The 23296-nt window shown below is 34.7% G+C and overlaps 1 protein-coding gene across 8 annotated transcripts in view; it reads right to left on the reverse strand.

Annotated features, from left to right (window-relative positions):
- The window catches only part of LOC106160828 (uncharacterized), a 56710-nt gene that overhangs the window by 9578 nt on the left and 23836 nt on the right, over nucleotides 1–23296 (reverse strand). For 7 of the 8 annotated variants that reach the window (XM_013537589.2, XM_013537591.2, XM_087007336.1 and 4 more), the window contains 12 exons: nucleotides 18724–19614; nucleotides 13652–14791; nucleotides 12253–12315; nucleotides 8344–8473; nucleotides 6587–6684; nucleotides 6040–6315; nucleotides 4080–4336; nucleotides 2469–3525; nucleotides 1885–2002; nucleotides 1194–1277; nucleotides 725–833; nucleotides 383–455 (listed from right to left, as the gene is read on the reverse strand). In XM_013537589.2, the coding sequence (XP_013393043.2) occupies nucleotides 383–455; nucleotides 725–833; nucleotides 1194–1277; nucleotides 1885–2002; nucleotides 2469–3525; nucleotides 4080–4336; nucleotides 6040–6315; nucleotides 6587–6684; nucleotides 8344–8473; nucleotides 12253–12315; nucleotides 13652–14791; nucleotides 18724–19614 (4296 nt within the window). The remainder of the gene's footprint in view (nucleotides 1–382; nucleotides 456–724; nucleotides 834–1193; nucleotides 1278–1884; nucleotides 2003–2468; nucleotides 3526–4079; nucleotides 4337–6039; nucleotides 6316–6586; nucleotides 6685–8343; nucleotides 8474–12252; nucleotides 12316–13651; nucleotides 14792–18723; nucleotides 19615–23296) is intronic. The other variant, XM_013537593.2, reaches the window with a different exon arrangement.

Here is a 23296-nt window from a genome sequence, read left to right on the forward strand (position 1 = left end):
ATGCAGACTTTCATGTTTTCACGATTGTGTCGACTGCATTTTCAGAGGGGCAAATAAAACAAGTAAATGTTCAGTTCGGGCACCCCTCTACATGTTCAACAAAGACTCACACATACACACACTTAATTGTTAAATATCTGATAAATTAAATGCCCCTGAAATTGGATCCATTATATAATATTGCATGATGGGTCCAAGGAAAGTTCATGTGCTTCCATCTAGATTACATTAATATTGCTTTTTAAGAATATTCTATAATAATGCATAATGGGTCTAAGTTATGAAAGTCCAAATGCATCTTTGAAGTTAACAGTAATGTTGTTTTTTAATTGAATATTCTGTATTTCTCTCCTTCCCCCAAAATAAATAAATAAAACCTCACTTGTTGTCCTCTGGGCTCCCAAACCTGCACCAAACACGCTGGGTTTTATAAGAGATTTCTTGTTTACCTCAATCTAAAAAGCAAATAAATTTATTAAGGATAAAAAAAGAGATCAATTTATCAATTTTTATAGCTTTTTTCTAGGAATTTGGCAACAATAAATAATGTAGCAGTCACGTCCCCTTTTCTTCTGTTGATTATAACTGCAAACTTTTGACCTTAATCCTAATTTCAAATTTAGTAAGTAGAGTAGTAAGTAGTAAGTTAGTAGAAATTCCTCAATAAATTATCATGGAATGACATTAAATTTCATAACTTATTATGCTAAATATATATAATTACCATGAATTTACTGGAGGCCTTTTTAAGCGCTGCCAGCTCACTCTGAAGCTTTTTCTTCTGGACGATTCTCTTAGCTTTGTTGTTTTTTAATTTTACAGATGTCAGGCTGCTAAAAATGAAAAAATAAAGTTAAAATAATAATAACATGTTTAATGCAAAACTTATTTATGAGACAGATAGAGCTGTAAAGGTGAAAATATTAACATCAACACACAACTTTTGCTGAAAGAATTATTTAAAATTTAATTTAAACTACAGATCTGCGGCCTTAAAGCAACAACATATGACTTTTAAAAAGAACTATAAAAACATAAATGTTAGCATTTTAAATACTTTTTCTTATTAAATTTTAAGTGCAATTTTCTGATGTATGCAAGAAGAGACACTTATGTGTCAAAAAACCTAGAATTAGATAAAAATAAAAGAGAAAACAAATTATATCAATACAAAAGGTGCAATAATATTTTACCTTTTAACTTTTTGTTCTTTTTCATCAACTTTTTTCTTTCTCGGTCTTCCTGGTCCTCTCTTTGCTGGGTGTTTATTATTATGGCTGAATTTGATAAATGACAACATATGGGGCATGGTATTTCAAACTGGCTTATTAAAAAATCTGACCTAAATCCAAAAAATTATTCGTTGAATAACAAACAGTTTTGTTACAAAGTTGTTCATTCAGTATAGTAATTTCAATAAAATAAATGTCAAGTATATAAAAAGTTTAAAAGCTTATATTAAAAAAATCCAAATGAAATATTCGGTGCATTTCTCCCTTATATATGATTTCAATTGAGAAAAATGATTACAGTGTAAGTGTTAAATCAAATTGGGGTTTCACAATAACACAAAAGACAATGCAGACAGTTTGAACTCGAGTATGCTGCTTTAAAACAAGGTGGATTATTGGTAAACAATTCTTATTCTTATTAAGCTGTTTTGTCAGCCACTTCTGATAGTAATCAAGCTCAGCAATTGTCTTGTTTGTCAATACAATGACAATGTGCACTTTGAAGCATTACAACTCAACTATTCAGATGCAAAAATTACATAAAATCCTTCTGAAAGAGAAACAATACAAAATGCACCTTTTAATTCATATAGCAGAAAGTATGAAGTTTTTATCAGTTTTTTTTTAATCCAAAGATTCATTTTGCACTCACTCTTTTTCTTTTTTAGGTTGCAGCTTTGCCAGCTCTCTCTGTTTCTCTTTATACCTTCTCTGCAACTCTGCCAGTTTCATTCTCATCTCCAACTCTGTGGAATCCATCCTTTCACCTCCTAGGGGTAAAAAAAACGTACCTGATAAATGCACTTAATTACACTGGAATGATGCATTTCTTCTATTAATTAATGTACCTATTGCCTATTTCATAAAAGGAGACTGTATAATTTGTGCTCTATAATTTCATCAGAATTTTACCCTTGCATTCACCACAAAACCACATTTTTCCTGTCCAACTACAAAATGCTTTTAATTCAAAAGGAAACACATAAACGTATGAGCTATTAATGCAAAAAGAATCACATGCATTATTACAGGGTAATAAATAAATATGTCTAAGAGAAAACATCTGATGTAAATTCGCCAGTGTTGTCAACAGTGCAGAAATTAAATTAAAAAAAAACATTCCAAAAGAATTAACAATAGAGAAAAACTTGAAAAAAAGAAAAAGCAATCAAGTACGTGTAAATGTACCCATAACTTATATTTTATTGTGATCAATATAGAATTTTGTCACTATACCTTCGGAATTTTGGTATCCACCCGATGCTCGCTGTGCAACATATTCCTTCTTTATAGTATAACTGACACTGTTAGGAATGGCTACGCTGTCTGTCTTCAATTTATTGAGCTCTCGTGTAAGAACTGGAGGTTTGTAGTTCTCATTAACATCCACTAGCTTTATTTCCTGCTTAGTACTAGGCCATCTAAGCTGTTCTTGTTCTTGTCTCTTCTGCTCTGCAAGTGCACTTAAAAGTTCCAAGCCATCGGCTGCCTGCAAGACCTGTGGATCAATGTAAGCCATTGTAATATCTGTGTTATGACTAGTTGATGGCATGTGGCAAAATTGTCTGTCTGAGATGTGACTTGTGGGAAAGTTTATCTGAGGCAAAGATGGCTCAGTTCTGATTGTCTGTAGTGTAGGGGGCGGTGGTGTGCCTTCCCTCAAAGCACGGAGTCCACTCAGAATAATAGCATCATTTGGAAGATCTGACCTCTCCAGCTGAGGAGGCTTTGAATGCATTGTTCTTTCTACTGATGCTTCCCGACTTCTCATCGGGACAGAAGATTCTTGTGAATGCAATCTCTCTGCTGAGATTCCTAAATTTTTAGTCACTAAAACTCCTGGATTCTCCTCAGGAAGAGTCTGTACGCCAGCATCAGCCAGCACCTTCTGATCCTCTTTCTGATCCACAGTTTGACAGCATGAGTCTGTCATCACAACTGTAGGTGGCACCTCTGTTGCACTAACTGTAATGGGAGACGTTCCTCTAGACATTGTGCTTACAGATGTCTTCACTGTGTGTGGACCTGTCTCTGCGGCAGGGTATCCTCTGGTAAATTGCAATAGCTGACTCTGGTCGTAAAATATGGGATGTGGAAAAGCAGTGTAGGGATAACCGGGTTGTCCTGCCGCAGTCAGACTGGGAATGTAGTGACCGGACTGTGGGTTATGGATGGGTTTCCCCTTGTGGTCTGACCCTGGGGAGGCCTGGCTATGTGCTGGTGGGTGGAGGGCCTTCCCTGCCTCAGCACCTAACATTTTTTCTTTCTCTCGGTGGGCTTGTTCATGCTGCTCCTGTAACAAAAAAGTAGGGATGATGAACAAATGGAAATTAATAATAATAATAATAATAATAATAATAATAATAATAAATCAACAAATAAAAATTCTATGGAAAAATGTTACTGAAGACAGTAACATTCTGCCATAAAAGCTGCCAAAAACACTTGAATGTGACATTTTGTTTAATGTCATATAAAATATAAAGATACGGCACAGATATCAAAAGACGTTCTATAACTGACATGAAAGTAAACACCCTGGCCCATTCTGTACTTTTAATGATGTTTACCTTGTTGCAATATGATGGTTTACTATCTACCTGAGGCTGAAGCTACACTGAATGTAGGTCTATTCTGTACTTTGGCATCAAGGTGACTCTGAGTCATCTTCCGTATATACTACCTAATTGTAGCTTAATTTTCATTTGGGCCATAAAACTCTATAAAACTGTTAAACATTCTATAAAACTACTTTTTCCATCTTTCCATGAACTATTGAAAAAAAGAAATTTAATTTTAGCAAAAAAAAAAAAATTTAAATCCTCCAAAACCCTGATCCAAATTTACCTGTTGCTGGGCCATCTGCTGCTGATAATGCTGCTGCAAAGCAAGAGCATATTCCAAGCTTTGTTGCTGCTGCTGCTGTTGATGGTGATGATGATGTCTTTCTTGCTGTTGATGTCTCTCCTGCTGTTGCTGCTGTTGCTGCTGTTGCTGTTGTTGTTGTAAAGCCTGTTGTTGTTGCTGTACCATGAGTTGTTGAAGCTGATGGCTGTGCTGTAGAGTGGTGCTGTTGTTAAAACCTTGCCACACCCGACTGTGATCTGAATGACAGGAATAAAAAAACAATTGTGTCATATAATTCTGCGCTAAAATTACATAGCACTTACATCACAAAGGAATATGTGTTACTAGTTTAAGTTACAAGACAAATTGTGTTTTTTATGCCTTCTTCATTCTTTTCAAGTATTTCACCTACTTCATATGACTTTTTTAAAAGTCATAAATTTTATTTTACTTATAAGTCAAAAGTTGACCATGACCAAAAACCTTAACACCTAAAATCAGATCCTTTAATCGTAAATATCAATATTTCTTTTATGACGGTTTTAAAAACGGACTATCTTAGTATGCTTACTACTGACAAAATTTCTTCCCATCTCCAAATATCAATACATATATATATAGCACCTGCCTAGATGACTTCTCAGAAATTCTCACGAAAAGTTCTGTTACATTGACATAAAAGCAGGGGCCCAACCTTTATATCATCATATATCTATTCAAATGGAGCTAATCCATGACTTTCAAGAAATAGTATACCAATATAAGACAGGTTTTTCAAATAAGTTCAACATACGAGTGTTATGTATTGACATTCTCTCATGCACTTATGCAAGTTCTTTAGTACAGTAATCATGTAACCAGGTGATTCATCAGATTCAGTTTCTTTGAGCTTAAAGGTAAACCTTGCATGAGAACATGTTATTTAGCAGATTATTAGTCACCACCCAGCTGACAGGGAGACAGCTTGGTCTTAAAATCTATGCACTAATTTCCTCATTCACCAAATACATATATATATAGGAAAAAATAAGGAGAGCCCAAATTTTACTTTTACCTAAAAAGCCATGTAACATATAACTAATTTGCTTATAAATGAAAAAAATGTAAAAAATAAAGTAGGATCAACAAAAAATCATGAAAAACAAGAAGCACGATTTTTAACATATGGAGATAAAAGGTACGCAAAGACCAAAATTCTGTGGCAAAAGACTCCTTACAACAGACTGGAAGGTTCATGATCTAAGATATTTATACTTACACATTACAAAAATATCAGTATATAGCACTGAGCATTTACAGATCTAAAATCACACTTGTTCAATGAAATCTGTCGTTCTCTATTAATTTTTTGCTACAACCTTATCATTATAAGTTTTGAATAATGTCCTGGTGGATGGCCAGAACTGATGAAAATGTATTTTTTATAAAGTTGTTTCAAATTTGAAAAAGAAAGACACATTTTTCAAATAACATCTCATACGTCTACTTAGTGCCAACATTGTATCCATTGTGGCATCAACAAAAACAATACTTTTATTTTTGAACCAGTTGTACCACCGAGGTTCCCTGATGGATATAATGAGTTTGAAAAATGATCTCAAAAACATTGACTATTCCCAGAAGCACTCACATTATTGTCATTTTTATACGCTAATAATTGCCTATCACGAAAACAATAAAATTATCTCCCAGAATCAATTTTCTAAATGAATGAATAAGAAAAAAGGGTTGGAGGGGGAGAAAGAGAAAGACAGCTAAAATGAGAGGGAGTTGATCACATCTCCCACTCTCTGTGCCTCTAAACATTAACACAAGGCAGGTGCAGAAAGAGAGGCTGAGAGAGAGAGAGAGAGATATTCCAAAACATACCATTTTCCACACCTCAAAATTTTAGGCAAAGTACTCTCACTTTTTTTTAGACCCACCAGAGGCTAGACATGGGGGAAGACTGGACACTTACCTATATTGGCAGCTGATATGAGGAAGAGCTGACCAGTCACTGGGTCTTGTGCCAACTTGTACCCTGCACCAGTGGGATTCACTGGGAGGTGGGAGGCTTCCATTCCTGACGAGTTAGGTGGCACAGCTGTAGGGACGCCATATGGGCCCTGTCCTACCCATAATGCTGCAGCAGCCGGTCCCACAGGGTGACTGGTCTGTAGCCATGGGATGTGGCCTCTCAGACCATTGGGCTCCATCTCTCTCCATGATGTACTGTTTGTTGAACTGGCACCTCCTTAATGGAATCGAGTCAATTAGTTTTCTTCCAATAGATGGCAGCACAGTGCAGTACAGTACATTATATATATCTAGCATGGAGTTTTAAACTGAGATATTTTCCATGCATTAAAAAAATGAAAATGATGCATGAATTATTTGAACACATTTTTAACTCATTATATTCATGCAAAGATTCAGTATATGTTCAGTAAATCGATACAGGCACCAGCAGTTGAGTTAATTTAGCTTGAGCTGGCACAAATGGCTCCAGTCACAGTACAGCCTACCTGTCACTATTAAGTTAGATCCCAGATCAGTTCTGATGTCTCTCACAGTATTCACTCCCGCTGTGCGAGAACTGGAAGACAGGATATCTTTTTGCTCTCTAAAAAGAAGAAAGATTTTCCTTTTTCCTTAACATTTTACACCCATGCCCACTAAGTCATACAACCTGTTTCCTAGTACGCAGGACAATCAATTTTCCTGTTTTGTAAGAATACAAAGTACCCAATCTTCCAACCTTCCCACTCCATTTTACTGGCAACAAAAGAGAGTAATTTAGAATGCAAAACGCAATCTCATACTGTTCTATTCTTAATTTAGTACAGATATATGCTCCAGTGTTACAGGCAGAAAGTCAGAGTTAATGTTGCAGGACTTGTGCGAGGTATATTTATGTGTACTCAGATATGGTAGACAAACAAGACTTTGGTTGATACATGATAGTGTGCTGCCTGCAGTGGTAGATTTGGAAAAGGTTACATTCTGTTTTCATTCTCTTTTTTTAGTGCCACGAAAAAAAAAAAAAGACAACTAATTTTTGAAAATGTAGCCTAGTACATATTTTGTTATATCTGCTATGAATAAAAAACAATGGTTAAAAACTATTCACTGTCCATAAACAACATTTGCTGATATAAATTATGTATTGAAAACATCTTGCTATTTTAATCCTACTTATGTAATCCTTACCAACCAGAATATCCAATATAATATATATTTTTCACAAACTGTTTCACTAAACCATATATAATTTCAGAATGTTCTCATAGCAACATAAATGCTTAAAAATACAGCTTTAAAAAAAATTAACCTTGTTTGTAATAGCATTGTAAATGCTTCAAAAATACAGCTTTAAAAAATTAACCTCATTTGTCTCTTTTCCTGTTCTGGCAGCATCTACATATCAATGTTCGCTAAAAGTTATTAGATACCAGATCAATTACTTGTGACAGCACCAAATAATTTTTCTAAGGCAATTGAGACCCTGAGAAAATTTGGATAGCAACTGACATTTTGAACTGCTAATCTGCAAAGATATACATTAATCCCTTACACTTCCCAACATTTTACTAGAACTTTCAAAAATATATACCTAACAGTGTTCACTTAAATAAAAAATGAAAAAAAAAAAAATGAAATTAGCATTTAATTTTTTGGGGCAGTGAAACATTTTAAATAAGCATTCTTTTACTTCTTTTTTTTTCTAGCTACCATGTAGTACTACTCCTTATATACAGTAAATATTTTGAAAGTACTTCCTATGTCATTTAACATAAAGTTATTTGTGTTTTGATTAGCAAAACTATCAATTATCACCATAAAAAAACAACAGCATTAAATCTATGACTAGCTTATATAATTACAAAACAAGCTGAAAGTTTCATTCTGAACCAAATGTTCTCTCAAAGAAGTGCAGATATTTTTCTCCTATCTCCCCTTTTCTATTAATTTTGCAGAAAATAAAACTTAAATCTAAAAAACAAATAAACATGCTTGTATGCAACCTAACTGGTTATTAATGCCTGTAAGTAATACGTGCCATTTTTTACTTTCCTCCTTATATGCCTTTTTTTCAACTGATTCCACATAAATTTGAAGTAATAAATATTTACACCCTGAGTTTCAAATAAAACTGAAAATTAATACCAACTTTCAGCATAACTCTGCCTTTAAGCTGAGGCATGCTGGCAGTGAGAGTTAGTTTCCAGCAATCTTTGACATTCAGGCTGTCAATATTGGGATCACGTCAATAAAGTAGTACCTGAGGAATTCCTCCCGTTCCCTGTGCTCTCTGGCCTGATTTTGGGCCCGGTACTCTGCCTGTTGGGACGTCTGCTGTGATTGACCCTGATCTCCAATTTCATCTCCACTGCTACTTTCCACTTCATCATCTGCCAAAAATTACAAGAGAATATATTGACTGTGCCGACTGGGAAATTTCTTTATATATTGTTATCTACTAATTTTACAATGACTGTGAGCCAACAAATATGGTACGCATATATAGCAAGAAGAAAAAATTTACACTAGATTATATGAGTTGAGTCAAGCTGGGAGACTGAACTTTGGTATGGGGAAGTAGCAATGGCAATGTGGTGGTTGATGGAGTGCGGCACCCCTTGTGTTACACAGCAAATGGATATGTAACATCAATCATTCTTTTATTTCATTTTCTAGCAAGACTGTTCAGTGGACAAATAATAGTCCGGAAATTTTGACACCATTATTGTACCATCTAAGCAACTTTTATAAGTGCAGAAATAAGAGGAGCTCACTATTTTCATCAAAAGTGTTACCACACTCTGTGTAGAACAGTAAATTTGGGGCAAATCTAAACAGATATTGATGGTGCTGAGAATAAACACATTGAACTATTTTTGCCAAATTTATTATTGATTTAGCAAAATTTTTATTTTAGCAAAAGGAAAAAAAAGGTTTCAGCTCAAATCAGCTAAAACCATCTTTGTTCTTGAATAAATTAATTTCATTCTCAAAGAGAACCTGTTGCTATTTTCACAACTGTTTATATCAAATTATTTTAATATCTTTAGTAATTGTAAAATATGAACATTGCACTGAACAGTAAGTCACACATTTTTGTCTTCGAAATGGGCAAGGAATGAATATAATTTGTTAGAGTACTTTTTTTCCATTATGATTATATCAATTATCATAAATATCATAATAATTCCAATGCATCACAATCAATTTATAAAAAGCACAAGCCATTGCTACCCTATAATTCTCTCTTCTAACACTCCTCTCCACTAGTCTGTTAGATCAAGTAGCTTCAATACAGTATTACTTTAGTTAGATCTCCCATTAATTTTCATCTAAGACTGCAATTCTCCTAACCTACTCCAATATCCCAATATAAACACTGTATGGTCTATGTGCATTAAAAAAAACTGCATATGTAGTAATAAGACTCCTCTCTCTCTCTCACTTATTTTTTCTTATGTAAGAATTGTTCGATGACATAAAGAACTAGTTGCAGCAAAACGAGGAGTCGGGGAGTTCAATCTCATTATGCTACTAATGTCAGTCTGCAACTAACATTTGCACATGAAAGCCACTTTCACCTTAACCTAATTTATCATTGTCAAAACACTGCCCAGACAAATATTCATAGACCATATTCAGAGTGAAAAGCATGACTTGGTTTTATTTTTCTCCCAATACCAGTAAATGAACCAACAGATATGTACATACACATTTATATGTATCGTCTTAATGATTATCTGGCTTAACACAACAATTAAATTACTTTTGGGCAAATAGAAAATTTAAGCTGAGTTGAATTTAGTCATGAATTTATTATTTATTTAGTTAAAAACAGTAAAATGCATTTTGCCATTAATCAATTATTACGTACTTAAGTTATCAACAGTAAAATGCATTTTCCTATTAAAATTATCAATTTAGTTAAAAACAGTAAAATGCACTGCCCATTTCCCTAGCCAAATAAATATGTATGCATTTGGCTGGAATTTACTGAGCTGGAGCAAGTTCAGAAATTTAATATGATATGCATGCAAGCCCATTTCCAGGGAGCTAAACCAATAAATTAGAAAATGCATTTCTAAAATTTATGAAAATGTTCCATTTCAGCAAATGATAATATCTGCTATTAGAACTGTCAATCAAATCTCCTGCTTAAAAATGCAAGTTCATTTTTAAAACATTTTTGTACAAATCTAGGTACTTTATGACACTGTCAATCTCTATATTTTTTGTCACTTAATGAGTAATGCCCTGAAAGACAATAAAAACTTGAGTTTGTATATAAAATTCATTCTGCAATCTCTACATATAGGAAATTAGGCGGCAAATAAAAATCATCTACCTTGTTTTTTGTTTTTTTCCTAAAAGATGTCAATTTTATCAGAAATGTACACCAGAGGACCAAAACATGTTTACCAAAACTATCACAACCCCACAATACGCACAATCCATAGGTCGCACGATAATTCATCACATGTTCTATTACAAAGGTGATTATGCCTGCATATTTCTCCTCAGTACTGTAAACAATTTGAAATCGATTCTTTTTTACCCCCACATTTCAGCTATGACTTGTTTCCACTCATAACAATCCCTGGCCCTTTCGGAGAGAGTAATTTGTCAGTCACACATCCCTGCACTCTAACCAAATGTTTAAAAATAAAGCCATTAGTAAACTAATAGGAAAAAAGCACAAAGCAAAAAGGTTAATTTGCATCCACTAACCTTTTTTTGGGGGGGTTAAAACATGATTTATACAAATTTTTATTGGATTAAATAGTAAATGCTTTCTTTGTGAATAAACTGGAATTTCCAAAATACCAATAGTAAAATAATGTTTATCTGGTACTTTTTTCTTTATATCCCTAAAAACTGGTTACTCAGCAAAAAGTGCCATTTCAAAGAAATTCATGATATCAATTCTTACGTCATTGTCAGTAAAAGAACATTTTTCAAATGAACGGTGGGCTTTCGCAAAATAGGTGTTTGAATTTGCAATCAAACAACATTTGTCATGTGCCACTTACTTATCTGCATTTTCATTATACTCAATAATGAAATCTCTATAATGCTGCTTTCGCAAAATCAATCTACCTAATGATTTGTACTAGGTGTCCATGCAATAATGATCTGACATTGCAAGTCATTAACAACACACAAAATCCACAGTACAAAACCAGCCACATTTCTACATCATTTTCCAAATCAGTATTTCAGAATTTAAAATGAGCAAAGAATGAGTACCTTTTTTTTTTTTTGTTCAATCAAGCAGTAACACCTAATCAGAAATGAATTTGTAATGTATATTCATATATTAACTGAATAAATTATTATCAATATTATTAAAATTTGTTCTCTCCTTTTTTGTACTCTGTTCTATTGTATAATTTACCATCATATTGCAATCAACATCAAAGTACACAATCTGTTCCAAGTTCTTCAATGAATTAACAATACAACAGTCATAAACACATGTAGCCTTGAAGCAACATTTCCTGTCTGTACAACCTACATCCATCCGACTACATTAACGGCATTATTCTCATGACAAAGATGGTGAAAAATGCAACCCCAAGGGCAATTATTTTGTCTACAATTCCATATTACAATCTGATACTGCAATGTACAACTGGTTACGTAATTCTGACCGTACAAGTTAAAATAGCTCTCCTGCTGACTAACGGCAAATTTTCCTTCTTTCTTTTTTTCTTCAAATACCTTTTGGCTTCAGTGTAATCAACATTCACCCATTCTCCTGCTTTATATGCAGCTCAACATAGTTTTCTGCTTTGGGTCAGAGCATGCATATTGTGTGCCTTAAAATGCATCAATGTGAGAACTCATCCTGATAAAGTGCTACATGTGGTTCAATAAGTTGGGATATGATCCCCGAATAAAAAAAAATCATTTTCAGTTGGCATGTTTGTCTCTTTTTATAATCAATTTTTTTTTTAATTGATGAATTCCTATTCAATTCCTAGAAAAATCCTCATCCAATGTTATTCTTTACACTTAACCATGCAATTAATTTTTAAAACATATTAAACTGACCTATGACCCCCATAAACCTTGCTATTTTGACAGAATGGTTTTCCCAAACTCACAACTTCAGCGCAATAAAAAAGCAGTAAGTGCAAAGATAAAACATTAAGTATGTCCAACTTACCTCTTGTGTTACTTTGTTCCTGTCTCTGCCTAGCAACTGCAATTCCTACAGGGATATTTTGGCCTGGAAGTAAAAAACATACATTTGAAACCCACTTAAACCTGTACATGTCTGCCTTTCACATCAATACATAAAATGTGATGTACACAACTCCTATTCAAGAAAGAGAACATATAAGTGCCATTTCATTACAAATGGCAAAGAAAGCTCTCGCCGCATCAAATGTCTAGAATAACAACATGTGAATTAAAAACCTCAAACAACATCTTCAAAGGCCAAACATATTTTCAAACATTAATTTTCTTTTCATTAAACAAAAAGCTGGCGTGTTATTGAGAAACTCAGAGTCACAATAATTTTCTATTCTTCATGAACTTAATAATTTACATTTTTATTTATCTGGAAACTCTGCATTATGCATCATTCACACTGATGAAAGTTCTGATAATTGCAATATATACATAATGAACTAAAATTACCAAACATGATGCATGGAATCATAACATACACATTACTCTCAGTTTCAAGCTAGTTTAGTTTATAACGACCTTCATGCAAAGATACAACAATTTTCAACAACACATGCCGGAGATGAAAGGGATTCATTTTTCTCTTAGTGGTCATGAACATAAAAACTAAAATCTGTACAACAGGGTTTATAATAAATTTTTAAATAAATTTTGTTTTGGTTCATTGTGCTAATTAATGTATTATTTAAACAACATGCCTTTTTCTTTCTTCAAAAAATCAATCCATTTATTTTCAGTTTGAAAAATAAAAACACCAAATCATTAAATAAAATGCCCAAAAATACAAAGAAAAGGGCTGATATTCCTATGGCATTTCCAATACAGTCGTTACAATTTATCTACTCTCTGAACTCTAAAATAGCACAAGCTATCATGGGAAATCTTAGAAAGCAGCGGATGAAAATTGTAAGAGATTTTGAAATGTGTCCACATCAACTCAATTACCCAGAAGTTTGAGCTGAACAAACCAGCAATTATTGTTTAACACAAAAAACAGGGCGCCTTGCACTGCATGCCTGTTTTCTATGCTTTTTTCTGTGTTGCCAAAAGTTTATTTGGTGCAGTGAATACCAGTGGTATGATAAAATTTCAGTTTTCTCCAGTCTGGAAGACCACTTGGCTAAACAGCTTGGAAATGAAAAGGCAACAGAATGGGAATGAAACAACAGGTTCACTACTTCCATGTGTGTTCACTTTTTGGAGAAGAAATGCTGCAAATGTTTCTTTTTACAAAACGGAGCCAAAACTAAATGGCCTGTGACCCGAAGATTTTCCTGTAACCAGACCCAGGAGTCTAAGGTTCCACCTGCTTCAGCCCAATCTCAGAGTGAATACCATAAGATACCTTAAAGAAATAACAGAACGCTTACCTTCACTAGTCTTTGATGCAGCACCACTCTCCTTTCTCTCTCCCCCATGTTCCCTGTTCTGAGCTGTACTTTGCTGGCTTTCAACACTGAAATTTCTAGGGTCACTGCCAGATTTTGTCGTTGGCATGGTAACCATCTGTCTGGGCAACCATCCTGCTTCCATTAGTCTTTTCTTTTCTTCTTCTGAGTACAGTCTTGGGTGCAGGTGGTCGTATGGGATGATATAGCCATGCTGTGCAGCCAGAGCTGCAATGTGAGAGCTGGCCATGGTTGGGTGACCCCAGTCGTACACCATGTGGCGATTCTCCTGTTGTGGGGCCTGGGATGTGTTAGTAGGAGTCAAGTTGCCCTTGCTGTCGGTTGACTGTGTCATTGTAGGGCTCATGTGGTGGCCGTCAAGCTGTGAGGGGACCTGTGGGGCGTCTACTTGTACAGAGGGGTATGTGACAGAAGAAGCGGGGACTAAAGTTGGCTGTGAAATGATGCCACTACAACCACCACCTGCCGTGCCTGAACTATTAACATGATGTGACATACTGGCAGTGACATTTGACTTTACAGCAGTTACAGTGCTGTCAATTTTATTTTCCACAGCTCTCAAGGCTGGCTGAGTTATTGCACTGTGTACTGAAACCCTATCACTGGGCTGATCTTCATTTGATTTGGGGTCAGTCTTTTCAGATGGTTTTGCTTTAGTGGCTGTGTTTTCTTCTGCCGTGCCTCTGGTAGTTGATTTCTTACTAAATTTTGTTGACTTAGCTGTAGCCATGTTGCGTTCTTCTCTGTGTGTGACCATTGGGGTGGGATTAGGAGCTCCAGTGACTGGTGGCTCCGAGGCAAATTTTGATCCATCTGAACTGCTGGCTTTGATTGTTTCTGACTTTGATTTCATCTCTCCGGCACTGGCCTTAGCAACAGCCACTGATGGCGTGGTACAGGTCATACTGGGCAGAGTGCCGACTTCTGGGGTATAAGTTGTGGCATGAACCTTGCGGCCATGTTGATTCCCCTCTTGTTGCATGCTGCAGGAATATAACGTCTGATAATAAGGCAGCAGATATGTTGATGAGGATGTAGCAGTGGTCAGTTGAGGACCCAATTGCTTCACATCTGTCACCTGTGCTGGACCACCGCTGCCACCTGTAAATTAAGACCAATTTCATAGAATCATTTTGCCGAGAAGTCTGATACTTTGTCAGCAGCTCGCTGCCTGCAGGATGTGGCATTATGAGCAGACATAAATTCACCACACAGCAAATCAATAAGTGTATTCATGCAGTCCAAATCTTGGGGAGATAATCATGTGATAAATGATACAGCAGCGAGTCAGCAATAATATTTTACTGATGTTGCGCTTCTGAATACTCTGCATACATTTGGTTCATTTCTGTTACCTTTATTTTCTTTTTTACTTATAATATCCTGCTTGCATTTAGTGGGATTCTCGAAAATGTAAATATTCATAATATTCCCTCTGTTTAGGCTGTGTACTGACCGCATGTGTTCATGAGTCTTCAGAAATGGTACTTTCATTCTATGAATATCATGCATAAATTGAAGTTAAACTTTTTTATTACTCTATATCTTTGCTCATCTTTCCCATTACTAAAACCACATGATTCCAAAGAGAGAGACACCTGTCTGAAAAATACTTTGTTTACAATCTTTATGTATGCAGTCTTAATCAAACACCGACTTATTTGTTCTTTGCCAAGACAGCGCCATTTGTTTATTCACCACCACTGTCTTTCATCATTCATTCACATATCTATTTGTTTCTTTTATTCATATATTCATTACCACCAAATAAGGTAAGCAAAATTGCAAATAAAACCAGCAATGGCTCAAGGGGAATTTTCCAGACTGCAGAAATTGTCAGAGTGTACTGTTATTATCATGGATTATTTTGTGTTGCCTGGTTCAATCAATAAATTAATATTTTGTACATGGGTTTTCTTTTTATTTTTTTATTTGCTTCCGCTTACTCTAGATGAAACAATATATTAATCTGTGATTAAAATTATTCTTAGAAATTTATTATATGTTCAATATTTTAATTGCATGAATTAAAATAATAAATTGTCATCCTCAATGAAATATACTTTTTGCAAGGGGCCATTTTTGAGATTTCTGTACCTCTTTTTTCAGTTTTATTCTTAAATAGCATATATTGTTAAATGCATGCTCCATCATTTCTTTATAATTTTTAGGTAGATAAAAACAAAAGAAATGAGTGCACAAAATTGTATAAAAAATGATGACTTAGTGTACTTTTGAGAAATTGGAACTTATTTATACAGTGGTCAGTGAGGATTTGAAAAAAAAGTCATGGCACCAGGAAAATAATTTATTTTATTTTCCTTGTCCAAAAAATCTCATTGATAATTGTATTGATTGAAGTACATATTTTTAATTATGTCTTTGTTATATCTTTTTTATAGTCCACATTGTAAAAGACACTAGTTTACAGTCCATTGATGTAAATTCTTTTAATGTTCAATAAATTATTATTAATTATTACTTACAATCATTTTAAACTTGTGTCGAAATAGGTTCATCAGTTTGGTAATGTTAATCGGTAGCAAATATTCTTTTTCTCACATGTATTTTTATGAAACTCACATGTTCATGTTGATGTCAATCTGACATGTTCTGTCTGAACTGAGATTATTAAGTGCCATTCCCGTCACCAGTGGACATTCTATTAAAACAAAGAAGGATACATATCCCACTGTGCCACACCTGTATAATGTTCACAGGTGCGACACTAGAGGACGGGGAGGGGGGGGGGGGCGCAAAAACAGTTCTCAGCCACTCGATGAATGACACATGGTGACGTCAATATAGATTGAGGATGTCAGATTAACATCAAAACATGTCTATGAGTATCATAAAAATACATTTTAGTATGTGACAAAGAACATTTGCTACCAATATGTATCTTTGGGCTATTTTTCTTTTATAGAAAGCAAATTTTCATCATAAAAAAATGTGACCAATAATGATCTTGGTGCTGTAGCAATCCCAGTATCATGCATTTTTCACAAGGCATGACATAATAATAATGCCTCCTACCTTTTGCCAAAGGCTAAACTGATTTTTGATTTAAGAAAGTGATTTTAAGGCTAAAAATGGCATTTTCCTGCCATTTATTATTCTGATATTTGACAAATTATTTTCTGCTTCTAGGCTCACAACTCTCTCTTATGTATTAATTCAGTACTATTCATATGGTAACCCCCCAGCTTCAAGATCCAAGTATATTTAACCTTTAAATGTCCTTGCATAAATTCTTGAGTGTTTTACCCATGTGAATAGCAATATAACCTGTCTCCCACAAGTGACAACTAAGAGATTATTTAACACATGCCAATTAAAAAACCCAATATCTTTATTTCTACATAATCAAATAACAGTTACATAATATTCAAGTTACAAATTTGAAAGACTCTAGGTATTATGGACCCATATACAGGGGTATTTTGGGATTCGAAAGAATCGTACTTTTAGTAATAAAAAGGTCTGCTTTAAATTAGATTTTTATCTCGGTAATGTGCCATTTCTCAAGTAAGGTAAATGAAAGGGGCAAAAGAATCCAATTTTTCAGAAAGGGAATCCCCTTTGAAATTGCTGGCTATAAGCCTGTATCACAGTAAAAACTGCTTCAGTTTTCCTTCAATATCCACTCAGTTCAAGAGACTAAGTCAGCACTTCCATTTACCCATCTCCCCAGAGAGATAATACCGCACTGAGAAGAATTACGCTTAATTAACCCTCAGCTAATGCTGTGTTTCAATACAAATTTTACATTGTCTGTTGGTTTAAATAATTTAGGAAATATCATCATGATTGTGGAGAATAACGTCTATTTTATTAATGTGCAATCCTGGTTGTTATTTGGCTATTTTTCAAATGAAATATTGGAATCAACAAAAAGCCAGAGCATGAAATATTGATGACGGCTTTAAATTGTGTTCAATCTGTAGGATATTAAATTTTTTAATAAATTTGCTGTAACCTTATAATAGGCCAAGTTTGCATTTAATCTGTGATATAGACATAGGCAATATCTAAGCACAAATGCTGTGAGATAAGACTTTCAGACTTAGACTTTCAGTCTACCTGGCTTGCTTCAAGTTGGATAGCATTAATTTTTTAAACATGACTCCTTTTTAACTCAACAATGAACAACATTTGGCCCAAGACTTTTCCATGGCAATTCAAACAGAAATTTAATTTGGTTATTCAGCAATTTTCTGGAGGTGGGATTCCATTTCCAAACATTTTTCAAACTAATTCTTTAAGAATAATCATAGTGCATAGGGCCAAAGGGACATTGAATGACAAGTTGAAAGACAGTGACATCCTTAATAATGAGGTTAGTTACAGGGTATTAATTCTGAATTATGACACTTTTTTGTGCTTCATTATCTGCAGGTGGATTTCAGCATTAAAGGTTTCAATACACCACATTTTTGTTATGCTTATTCTATAATTTCCTATGTGGATTGAGAATAATATATTATGAAAAAAATGCCAAAACAACCAATTAAAGATAAAAAAAATGTCATTATTTCAAATAATTGGTATGAACCATGGCCTTAATGTAAAACACTTCAAAATTAAGACAAACACAAATCTCATATGTTTCTATTGAATAAATACAATATCTGTATTAAGTGATGAAAAACCTTTTAACATGGTGTACAGAACTACTTCAGTATTTCACCTGAGTATTTTCATTAATTCTATAATATCATGCAGCTTAAATAATAAACAAAACCCAACCATAATCAGGCAACATAAGCTTCTGTGAAAAAAGGGATATTATTATTATTATTATTCAAATAAATTAATGTCTCGATCTAATTGTTTACATCCTCATGTCTTTATTACTTTTCATTATTATCCACTAAATCAAAGATATCTAAATCAAAGATATGCATGAAAACACCAGCCTACATTTGTAGTATAGGCTGCTGTGTTTTCCTATTGTTATTTATCAGGCGTTTATTGGCACCATTATCAACTTTCTACATGACTTAATTCTATCCAAATGGAAAATCACTTACCTGAATAAGAACCAACTGTGTCTTTCGATCTGGCTGTTGGAAAAATGCTGTAAATCCCCACCCCAAGGCCATTGGCTGCTACTGTTCCATTAACACCTGACCCTTGGACATTGACAGCTGCACCACTGATAGCTGCCCCTGGGCCGGTCATCACTGCTGGCGTTAAGCCTCCCGAGCTGGCAGGCCCTGTCCCATGTGTCTTCTCCCCAGGGACTGTCACCACCACCCCTGGTTGTTGTACACCTCCCCCTTGGGTGACAGTAACTGCCCCTGGCACTACATTAGAAACCCCTATATCGGGAGCTCCAGATGTCACCGTGGCAACAGCACTCTGAGCTCCAGTTATGGGTGTTGGAATTGATGAGGCAGGAATGGCAGGACAGGCATCACCATTCATAATTTTTGATCCAAGCATGCCTCCTGTGGAATGTTTTACAACTTCCGATTTCTTTTTAAAATCATGGCCTTTTGTCCGTCCCGCATCTACAGAGTTTTCTCTGTTTGACTTAGTTTTGTGACCAGTGTCAGACTTGGTCAATTTGCCCTGTGACAAACTAATCTCTGCGCTTCTTTTGATGCTATTCGTCTCCTTCTTAATCATATATTCCTTAGACACTTCTGGTCTCACTCTAGGCTCAGGTGACTTTTCCTTTTTAACAACAGAATTAGGAATTGATCCAGACTCGCGTCCGTGTTTTTGATTCTCACTTTCACTTTTGCCATTTGAACCTGATTGTTTCTTTGATTCCGCTTTTGCACTGACAGAATTTGAGCTGAGACTTTCGCACTTGGCGGTGGACATTGCCGTCTCCGAGGCAACAGCATGGCTGACATTGCTTGATAATGGGGAGGAGATACTGGCAGACGCTTTACTGGCTGCAGCTAGGGCTTCTGCAAATATAAGATGTTAACAAAAGATAGTAATTGTGCCGTCTTTGTAAGTATCTTACCTTTGACTTTAACAATAGAACTGAAATAACTGCTTTATGCATAATAGTTATGTGCGATGAAACAAAACACACATATCACAGGGATTATCTTTAATGATGAAAACCATCAGTAAAATACATTTACCTGTTAAAATGTCTGTCCAAAATAAAACATTAAAACAGCTATTTCAATTCAAACAAAAAACGTGACCTATGAGCAATGAACGATTGCACCCTTGGTAAGAAGAGATCAACTTGGTCAAAGAATCACCGAGCAATTTTCTTCCTTTCTAGGCAAGATCAATAGATTCCAGATTCATACAGTATTCAAGTACACATTCGGTGCTTCTTATTTTGCAGGGTCGTGATACTTGGAGGTCAGTTGGGAAATAAAGTGAAGGCTGAGATACGTCTATGTTTTAGTCATAGAAACTAAAGAAACTACATGCTACTGTTAGATAAATGTTATGACCCTAAGCTTACCCGTATATACAAAACCAAACTGTACTAACATTTCAAGGAAATTCCAACTAAAATTATTTAACCACCAACAACCTAATGTCTGTGTTTGTTGTAATGCAAGGAAATAATATTGGTATCCATGTCTGCAAAGTACAGACTTCCCTTTGAAATCTTACTTGAAACAAACTTTAATTTTTTGCCACATTAAAACAAATTAACATTCCACCTTTATATCTTAAACCTAGAGCAGATATTTCTGAAAGGCAGTTGTATACTATCGCAGTAAATAAGGTCTATTTTTTGCACAGTGCACCCTACAAGCTCTTTAGAACTAGATTTTTCTACCGGCCAAATTGCAAAATTTCCTACACATAAATGTGTCCTCCATATGACTGTCAGGGTCCAATTGACACAGTTATACCAGCACATACAATAAAACCTAAGTATTTTTTACAAGTGCATGAAGCAAATATATGCAACAAGGTATTATCTTGTCTGCAGTTCCTTTATCAGTTGCTGTTACAGTTGTTGGGTTTCATTGAACTACATGTATATCTTCAGGAAGATGATTAGACATCCAGATGACATAATATATACACGGAATTTTAAAATCTATTTCTTGCATTACAGTCCTTGTCAAATAATGTGTATGAAACAGCAGAAGCATTTGCTGGGCTTAAAACTGGAAGGTGCATATTGCATGGTTAAAATGAAATTTTTAAGTTCTTAAATAAGAATTCTTTTTTATTGAAAACTGTAACATATTTTACACACATTTTATATAGAGCTGCTGAAGAGGGTTTTCTTTTCTACAGTAGAATAGGTTACTGTATGGGTATTCTGCATATCTTTTATCTGGGATCCATCTTCAAAGAAAAGATAAACATAACCTTTTTCTTATTTTTGACAATAAGCCAATGCTCAGTCAATATGAATATAATGGCATTTTTCTACCAGCTGGATGTCCAATAATAAATTCAGTTCAAACAAAAAAAAATAGGAGCAACCCTTTTGTGCAACACCGACCAATCATAAAAACAAACCACGGGACAGCGCACTGACCACGTTCATCATTTAACAGTAAAAATGATAAAGAGTAATATCAATGACATAGAAGTCAGTAACAGCAATATCATCATTTTTTTCAGGTCTTGTAATACTGAAACACAGCCCAACATAAAAGAAGTAATTTCACTGCATCAAAGGGAAGGTTAAGTACGTCAGTAGTAAGTTACCTTTTCTATTTAGTACTTCCGATCCCTCCGGTACATCTCACCTAAGTTTCATGTTTCTAGAACAAACTTCACCTGAGGCATTAATCAGCTTACTGGACATGTCTTCCCCAGTATATTTTGTTTTGCTTCATAAATTATCAGTCATTGTTATCATAATCGTAAATGTCTCTCTGCCATCACAGTCCATGAATGCAATAACCCACTTCGTTATAATTCGTTTATTTTGCCATTTGTTCATAAATGTCCAACTTACTCTTAGCCAAAGCCCATGTATGAAAAACACATAATTTTGATCACAGTAAATGAACACAAGAGCTACTACACTATGATACATCGAGGTGATAATGGTATGTAGGTCACTCGCTAATGTTAGCTTTATGTTCAGTTTGGGCGTAGTATTTAAATGCCTCCTACATGTTGTAATAGCGCAATAACATGGCAGCAATCACAACATTGAGACATGAGGTCTTCCAAATATGACCAAACATATGAAGAAATGGTATTCTCTTACTGAAAATACATGCTTTTTGTTGTATATCTACTGTTCAAATCTTGTAAAGTTCGGATTTTACAAACAGATAACAACAAATATATTTTCGCAGCCCTTCTTCATATGATAGATCTGGTAGTAAATCCATCATTCTATTCCACAGACAATAATATATTCTTCTATAAAGAAGGTAATAATAAAGATTTTCTCTATACAAATATTTTGTTTTACCATGATTGGCTATTGCCAATTAGTCAGATTCAAGTCACTTTTCTAGCCCTGCAACTAAAACTTTCACAAATCATCAAATTCTGAATTTGGCATTGTGGAGAGTAATTTATGCTGGTTAAACAGGCACCCTGAGTGTCATTTATACTGAAAATTGTAGACTTCTAAACATCAGGGCGAGGTGAGGGGACATAAAGTTGACCCGTTATCCAGGATTTCTACCTGCCTTGGTAGCTAATGAGTTCAACTTAATACATCTAGATTGTTTTAACATAGGAAAAACTAGATATCAAGACATTCATCTGCAAAATGGTAGCCTGTTTAATACTCATTTTGTCCTTGCATATCACATCGGGATTGTTGTTTAAGCCTCTGTGTTATGTTCTTTTTTCTTCAAAATTATTATCAGGCAAAATATATGTGCCTTCAATTTACACCATATCATTTTCAGAAATTGAAAATCTAAATGATCGGACTTTTTGAAACAGCCACTGTTGCCATTGCCACAATTTTGCACCAACCTGTGCTATAAATCCTCCATATCATGGACTGGGCTGGTACACTTCTACAGGGGGGAGAGAATACATTTTTATAGTTGCTATATGAAAGGAGAGGAAAAAATTATTTGCTCGGTTCAATAATTGGTTGGTGTTGGTGGCAAGAGAGGAGGAGTCACCCTGTGTTGTTCGAGCAGGAAAACCTTGAGCAGCACGACAAATTGGTAAAATCCTGAGATGGATACTTGAGCGAGGTTGGCAATTGCTGAAGTTAAGGTTGATTTTGGTATTTAGCAAAGGAAACTTGACATGATGCAACCTAATACTGTTTGAGACTAATTTCCATGGATTCTGCCAATCATTAATATTCATGTGCCAGTTTTTAGACAAATATGAGCACTGAAAATATCTGTGTGTCTTCAACACCAGTGAGGGTGAGTTATTAGCAGGGAATATTAAATAGAATGATTTTTATTGAAATTTTTATATTTTTCTCTAATGCCCAAAGACAGCTTCACCTTATTAATTTCAAATGATTTTTATTGAAATTTTTATATTTTTCTCTAATGCCCAAAGACAGCTTCACCTTTTTAATTTCAAATGCTGTGTGCAAATGTATTTCCTGATCTCTAAATATTTTTTTCATTCCAAATGCAACCTTTTCTCACTATAAGAGTACAGCTGTGGCCTTCCGTTTTATGTACCTTTTTCTACTAACAAACTTTTAAGTCT

Source organism: Lingula anatina, chromosome 2 (genome assembly GCF_051362555.1).
Source record: "Lingula anatina isolate TDL-2025a chromosome 2, LinAna3.0, whole genome shotgun sequence".
NCBI lineage: Eukaryota > Metazoa > Brachiopoda > Lingulata > Lingulida > Lingulidae > Lingula > Lingula anatina.